This window comes from Silene latifolia, chromosome 4 (assembly GCF_048544455.1).
Source record: "Silene latifolia isolate original U9 population chromosome 4, ASM4854445v1, whole genome shotgun sequence".
Lineage (NCBI taxonomy): Eukaryota > Viridiplantae > Streptophyta > Magnoliopsida > Caryophyllales > Caryophyllaceae > Silene > Silene latifolia.
Genome location: NC_133529.1, coordinates 99,573,653 through 99,581,651, shown reverse-complemented (window position 1 = coordinate 99,581,651; position 7,999 = coordinate 99,573,653). Strand labels below are relative to the sequence as shown.

At 36.3% G+C, this 7,999-nt stretch overlaps 1 protein-coding gene and 1 long non-coding RNA gene across 3 annotated transcripts; both read right to left on the bottom strand.

The window, feature by feature from the left end:
• Nucleotides 1–368: 368 nt before the first annotated feature.
• LOC141653633 (CMP-sialic acid transporter 1-like) lies at nt 369–6,344 on the bottom strand. Of its 2 annotated transcripts, none has more exons than XM_074461465.1 (8): nt 6,033–6,344; nt 4,509–4,592; nt 4,163–4,377; nt 3,945–4,023; nt 3,372–3,541; nt 1,719–1,905; nt 1,523–1,600; nt 369–843 (listed from the first exon to the last, which is right to left on the bottom strand). In XM_074461465.1, the coding sequence occupies exons 1-8, from the start codon at nt 6,081–6,083 to the stop codon at nt 712–714; spliced, it is 996 nt and encodes a 331-aa protein (XP_074317566.1). In that variant the 5' UTR covers nt 6,084–6,344; the 3' UTR covers nt 369–711. The 2 variants fall into 2 exon arrangements, with proteins under 2 accessions (XP_074317566.1, XP_074317567.1); XM_074461466.1 differs by having other exon boundaries at nt 4,509–4,614; nt 6,033–6,288.
• On the bottom strand, nt 2,749–2,964 carry LOC141653634 (uncharacterized). The gene is made up of 2 exons (XR_012547474.1): nt 2,902–2,964; nt 2,749–2,841 (listed from the first exon to the last, which is right to left on the bottom strand). It is a non-coding gene; the product is annotated as an uncharacterized LOC141653634 (long non-coding RNA).
• Nucleotides 6,345–7,999: the final 1,655 nt, after the last annotated feature.

Sequence of the window (7,999 nt, the reverse complement as noted above, 5' to 3'; positions counted from 1 at the left end):
TTTTCGATTGCAAATGGTTGTGTCTAAGGGTGTCACAAATTGGGTTGAGGTAGGAGATCAACTAAACTAAATAACAATGTAAATAAAGTAATGAAAGCAAGCAAGATGATTAAAATGAGATGTAAACAATTGATTAAAAGCACTAGAGTGTCATTGGTTCATAGGGTATTCATGGGATTTGATCATACAAACATATTTTCTACTAGATGCAAGCAATTATTGTTGTGATGGGATCGAGTTAGTGTATATCTTACAATCCCTAGGAAGGTTTGGGTCCCGGAGCCGAATCGATTAGATTGTACAACACCTGACTTTACCAATCAAGTTAATTGGCATCTCAAAATTGTCAAATTCGTTGAACCGTAAAATAGGGGGCAAAAATGGATAATTTTGATGTTTTGATAGATCCTAGCAGTAAGCCAGCACATTTACATGTTAGTACTCAGAATTTCAGTATGTACGTCGGAAATTCTAAGCAGCAAAAAAAATCTGCAACTACTACAAAAAAAACTCCTGCAGCATAGTTGTATGAAGCAAACAATATATCCAACGTCTACTCCGGCATGATCTCGTGGTTAGCCTCTTCTTCCTTTCACTTTTTTTGTCCTTGGTTTTCTTTCCTTCCTCGAACTATGTTGTGAAGAGCACAGGGAGAGAAACATATATAATAATATACCTTCGAGTTCAAACAACTTGAACTTGGTCATGAATTCAACTCTCAACGGCAACTTCTTTTAGTTTCTCATGTTCCGGCTTTTTTGTCACCTGTAATTCTACAAGAGAATTTGAAGGGGAGAAGTACATGTGCACTGACATCATACATATAATGATACCCAAGAAAAGCTGCAAAATAAACGCAAGCGGTCAATTATTTCAATCATCAATACTTCTGGTTATTCATTTGATAGATTGAAATATTGAATATATAGAATAATTAGGCACAATAACAAAGAGCAGACGTCAGAAAACAACTACAACAATACTCGGTACAAGCAAAGCAACAAAACAGAACACCTAAATTTGACTTCCGAGAGGACCCTTGAAGCTGCCCAGGATTCCAAATTACCGCATCGAGTGGTTTACAAACTCATGATTAGAAACATGGTAAAGGGAAAGTAAAATTCTCACAGGTCGTATTTGCCGTTGTAGATAGAGACAGAGTACGGGGTGTTCTACAAGCTGACTTGGGCAGTTTCTTATTTAAAGTGCAACATGATTGCCATAATAACAAGCAAGTGGAGGATGCATTTGATTACGAAAGTCTCAACGAAAACTAGAGAACGTAACAAAAGAAGCACAACCTTCGTCTAATTTATATGGTCTCCTTTTGAAGTTGATGGTCAGATTTCATTAACAATTATGTATTCGTCAAAAAAGTTGTAATTATTATATGTTGTGAAAAATATAGCGGTCAACGTTAACTCCTAAAGTTAAGTACGTTCATATAAATGAGATGGAATTCTAGAAGTAGTATATAGAACCAAGCTTACCAAACACAGGAAGTGTGTCCAGAGATACATACCTGCAATGTTGGCTTGAAATTGAACAAGTATACAGATAAGACCATTGTCAGTAACATCGCCATTGAAGTAGAATAAACCTGAAAATGTAAATTATCTCGAGACCTTAGACATTATATACGCTTTGGAAGAGTCTTCTTGTACTTCTATCTTTTATCAGCACTCATTAGTCATGGACACTTTAATGAAGGTATTTACCTTCACGATGTTATCTGCATACTTCATTAGCCATGAAACTAGCAGACCAGAAGACCCTAAATTTAGAACTACCAGCCAGGTCGTCAAACTATACCCATCAAAAAGACGTTGCCACCATGCTCCCTTTTGAAATCCACTTCTGAAATCATCTACGATTAGGCGAGCCATATTGAAAAGTGTGCCAAATCTGAAATATAGCATCAAATATTTTACTGCTTGGCAAGTAAACAAACTTTAGAGCACAACTGTTTTTTCAAAAATGAGTTGAGACTCATTCTTCCGCTTCACTAACTTACCATTCTATTTCCTATTTTAATTTTGGGAAGTAACTTCTGCATTTCTATTAGAAATCCTAGGGAGCATGATAGAATCTTATAGCTGGTGCACTCGTTCCCTCTTCCTTGTCTCAAGCATCATTTGCCAGAGAGAAATCCTTATCCTTTAGTAGGGCAGGGACCATTTGAAGGGCATCAGCCTCTTTCTTATTTCAATTTCATAAGCGCAAGAATCTTTGTGAGGGAGTGAGCTTTATACGTCTTGAAACAAAGAATTGCCTTAAACCTCTATAGCGACTCGGACACAACCTTGAAGCGAGTTAGCGCCCAAAAGGATCAACACTAATCTACTTAAAGTGGAAAAAATGAACTTGAATCAAAACCTTTCAAACAAGGTTTCCACACACCAGTTGCGGTTTAAGCTGACATATAATCACATCTTATTTGCTACTATGAGATTATGAAATGGGAATGTGTTAGTGATTTTTTTTTTTTGTGTATTTTCAGTTCATTTCTCCTAATAGGTGTTTATGGTTATGGAACTTTACCACCAAACACACGGTATTTGATTGTAATGAACATCAATTTATGGGCCATAAGTTTTGAAATGAAACATATCAACTCAAAATACACCTTTTCTCCTTCCAATTTCTGACCTCATAACAAACAAGTTGTTAGAGAAGTATTGGGAGGACAATTTCCTTTGAAGTTGGTTAGTAAATAGGATCGCATAGCTGTGGAGAGGAGAAAAATGAAAGGATCCCTAGAGAACCTAAACAACCAGAGCACAATTTTAGGTAGCCCGTCTTTACATACCATTAGAACACCTCACTGAACATACACACTAGCTTAGTGGTGCTACTGACTACACTTTTCAACCTCTATACTTTAAAATACAGAAAATAAACCTTCAAAATCATTGAAGGCTTCTCTATTAGAAATATTTAGCCAGGACGAGCAAATGACACAACAACAACAACAACAACAACATTACCCCAGTGCCTTAATGGCTCCCGCAAATTGCGGGGTAAGGGGGGGCCGGATGTACGCAGCCTTACCCTTGTGCTAGCAACACAAAGAGGCTGTTTCCGAATGACCCAAGATGAAAATTGCGTCGAGAACTGCATCGAAGGACCACTACTTCACAAGAGAAAGAAGCGCAGCCACTTTAGTGAGCCATTTTGCTTTATTCCATCATAATCCAAAACCAAAGAGTAATGAATCTTTGGCTCCATTGGAAATATGGAAAAGAGCAAATGACACAACGTTTGAACAAAATCAACTGACACTCAAGCCCCTGTTAACTTACAAGAAATCACACAGTAAGTTACATGAAGTTAAAATTTCTAAGCATCCAGCTATAAACAGAGATACTCACGTGTAGAGTTGCACATTCTGCCAGTACAGGCTATCATTGTTCTTCTTCATGAGAAACTCAGTATAAACACCAGCTAATGCTGATAGACAAGCTGACAAGATTCCAAACAAATATCCCTGGATTGGCGATGAAAAAAGAGAATCACATGACGGCTCTCCACAACCTTTGACCTACAATAAGAGATCAATAGAAGAATAAGTAAACTACTTTCTTATGATAATATAAGAAATTAAGAATTCATGCATGCATACTTCTGTTTGTTCAGAATCTGAGATAATTAACATGATTTTTCAAGAATCAATAATGTTCTAGATGGTACAAAATTTCATTCAAATTTGTGTGCACCCAACTCCCCACTGCTCCTTAAACTCCGTTCTTTGCTCAAGAAGTTGTAGCTCACGATAGTAACATATCTAAAATCAATGCTGAAAGTAATGTACTATCAAGAATGAAGACAAGTCCTTAAAAGTTGTAATCATGCCACACTCCATCTTTCACGCATATTACAAAAACCTTGAATTTCCGTAGAGACATGGAAGAAAAGGGGGTGGGGGTGAGGGTGGGCAGGTTCACCTGACTAGTTGTTGTACCAATAGCCAACAGAATAATTCCCATCCATTGAACGTTGGATAACTTTTTCTTCAAAAATAACCTATAGCAACAAGAAGCCCTTAAGTGAATCGTAGTTATACAAATTGCTAGAACTAAAAGGTTTTTAAGTTCCTGTAGCCCGTAAAATACATGGAAATATACTATAAGCTGTCCTAAAGAGGTTAGGGAAGTAGAAGTACCTGAACAATATTCCAGTTGAGACAATCTTTAGATTGCCCATGATTTGATAGGTAGATGTATCCACATAAGTGAGGGTAGCAAACTGGACATTGTTGTGAATTAGATATATAATTGACGGGATAGGAAACAACCGCACAGTCTTCCAGTCAGTTGTCATCTTTACAGAAGGTGAAGTCCTGAATTCTCTCCAAAGAAGTAGGCTAGATACTACCAACTTGATACGAGTGCCAAGAAAACAGAAACATAAGTATTTGTAAGAAGTAAGAAAAGGAATTGCCAACGGAACTACTGAAGAGTGTGAAAATATAAAGTTCCCATCAGAGAAAGAGAGAGTGTAGGATATACCTTGAACACCTCAGCGAGAAATGGAACAGTTGCGTAGTCATACTTATAGCCTCTATTACTCTGAGATAAAGTGGTCAAAATGCCCTGCCACAAGTACAATAGAGACCTAAAACATTGCAGCATGTAAGTCCGCACATTCCAAATGATAATTTCAAGTTCCCATTAACACAGCTCATGAGCAAAGAATACTTACATAAGGAGCTAGTCTCAAGCACAAAGATCCAGAGGAATAAATGGCATTAAAATTTAGATTCGAGCAAATAGAAGCTCCGTTATTGTACAAAGGTTAATAACTATAAGAGTATAATGTCATTTTATGGGAGAGTTGCTCATGTTGATATGGTAATATGAAGATATAACCTCAGCATGACTTACTAGTCTATTAATGTGCCGGGATGGATAGTTGCCAGATGCCATCTTATCTACTGGCGCAAAATGTTTCAATCCTCTTTTTCCTTATAAATATTGTATTCCCCAAAAGAGAAAACGTTTAGCGAATGCGTTATGAGCTTCATTTATGTTTTCTAACTGATGTTTACAAAAGAAAAATCTTTCTTCTCGCATACAGTGTGATTATTTCAGAAAATATCATCCATCAATCACCAGCACCTTGCAATAGGATATTCCATTAACCAAGTCTATAGATGCATATATAATTTTTGGTGTGTAATTGGAGAGAATTGAGCCAGAAGTCTGTATAGCTAAATTGTCGAGAGTAACTCAAAAATGAGAGATGAAAGCGGTCACAATGCAATTGCTTCCTCTCAAAAGGCGAGAATATAAACAACTCTAGCAGTTTTGAATTTTGATGTTGACGGGTTTTGAAACTAGGTTATAAGTGATATCACTCTTATGACTTTACCAACCAATCTAGTTGATATCTCCATTAACAAGTACTCCACATAAGTATACATCTATCATTTCAGAGTTCCTCTGTCGGAATCTAATATACTCAACACATTTTAACGACTCTAATTAACTTAGAACTTCGTACATACCAACTGAACGCAAAGTTCTCATTTTGCTAAGCCAGAATACTTACACTCTTCCGTTCATTAATCCGTCTAAGTGACTAAGATCAACATTCAACACTACAAGTGAGTTTTCGACTGCTCATTGAACCGAGCCAAACTAAACTAAACTAAACTAAACTAAACGGAACGGAACACTAGTTTTTCAGCTATCTTAAGTTCAATGGAACTGAACTAAATCTTGTAATAAGGTCGAAAGCCCCCACAATTGCCGAACAAAATGGCAATCAATTGCGACAAAAACTGCAGGTTATGTAAACAACAATGCTGCCCTAAAATTGCAATTCTAACAATGGCAACACTGCAGTAATGTTTGTTTTATTTTATTTTATTTTTGCTAATACGGGGTTAGGTTGCATACATCCGACCCCCTTAACCCGCTTTTTGGGAGAGTCATTGAGACACTGCGGTAATGTTGGTTGTAATCATCAGAATCCCACAATTACAAAAACAAATAACAAATTTCATAAAACTATAAGATGAAGAAGCAAACCTGAGAGCTGGTAAGAATGGTAAGAAGAGCAGCTACATAGTACCAATCCATGTCCAAAAATGTTGTTAAATTACCAGTTACCCCTCCTTGTCTACCTTGTGAAGTGTAAGTTACATCGAGAATGGGGTTTTAGTAGAGGGGTAATTGGTGGAATTTTAGGGGAAATCTCTATATTTCTTGTTTTAGAAATTGGGGATTTGGAAATTGGAATTGTGAAGCAGGCAATGTGTAAACCGCAACTCGCGAGCTGAGATGTGGAAATTAGGACTTGCCGTCTTGCCGACTTGGGACTTTGGGAATTAACCAAGTGATGGTGAAATTGACCAAATTTGGTGTTTTTTACAGGTTACTACACTAGGACTACCTCGTATTTTACAAAACACTGCCTCGTATAGCCCCTAACTCCCTAAGGCCTAAGCTGATCAAATGGCTCAGGTCTGCTAGCCCGACCCGGTCCAGTCCGATTTTTTCCCGGGCTTAGACCTCGATTTTAGAACCATTAAGCTCATGGCTCAAAGCCCATAGCCCAATTCATATAATTGGGTAGGGTTCGGGTCGTCTTTACGACCTGAATATATGCAAAATTTACAAATATGTGTAATTTAATGATGTTAATGAGCATTTAGCAATAATAATAATAATAATACATATAAGCTCGGATTCTTATACCTTGGTTGTACAATGCTCTATATACAACTGGATGTATAATCTTATTCAATTCATGGACTATACAATTAGTTGTATATGTTGTACGATGTAGAATCTGAGCTTTGTGATAAAGTATCTGAGCTTTATGTTAAAGAATATGAGCTTTATTAGAAAGTATTGAGTTCATCCATTTACACATTAAAAACATGAACTTTGAATTAGCTCGAAAAGAATACATATAAGCTCGGATTCTTATACCTTGGTTGTACAATACTTATGGTACAACTGGATTTATAATCCTATTTGTGAATCAATTGTTGTAGTGTAAATATGCCGTAGCTATTCATTTGTTTACAAATATTAGTCCGATTAAAGCTCAGTAGTTCCTTAATTCTTTCCTTAAATGATTCCTTAACATGTGCTCATTGGGCACATGATAGAAAAACCCTAATATTTATTATATGGTAAAAAATAAGCCAATGATTTTGAATCACACTAATGCTGATAATTTGTTTACCATTATTAGTGTGGTAAGTCAATGATTTTGAGCACTATACTGAAATACATTATTACACAATTAAAAATTGTGCATTTAGTTTGTATGAATCACCTCAAGTAGGTGCACAAAAGATACATTAGGTTCCTACTACTTAAAATTGACAATACTAGGAAAAGCACATAATTTTATATGAAATTTTTGATAAACAAAGACACAAGATATCTAACTACATAATGAGGATTTCTAAAGTCATTTTGAGAGTAAAGATTATAAGCCTAAATTGGCCCGAATCCGCCTAAAGCCCGCATGGGCCGGGTTTGTGCCGATAAAATAGGCCCACACTTGTGGCCCGGCCTGCACACTTGGGCTTAATCTAAGGGTAATGTTCTTTAATGTACGCATTTTACTCTATCAAATACGCAATTTCCAGTTTTATCCTTTTTCTTTTTTTCAATCCATCTTGTCATCTCTTGCTATTGCTCCACAAAACTCAACTACCTCTTCCATTTTCCTTCAGACATTCAACCGTGATTATCTGTTAAATTATTTCTAAATCATAAGACAAACTAAAAGCACACACTAATAAATTTCCAGATGAGTTGAAATAGTGGAGCAAATTGAAAGCATGAGGTTAGTGAGCATAATTCATAAAATCAAGAGGAAAAATAAAGAAACGCATATGGTGTACGTATTTCAAATTACAACTATCCAAAATGAAACAACAAATATGGTTAAATTAATGCCTAAAATTTATTCTTTGTCATTCCTACAAATATCCGAAACTATTACTCTCTCCACCATCACCACTCATCTTCCTAGC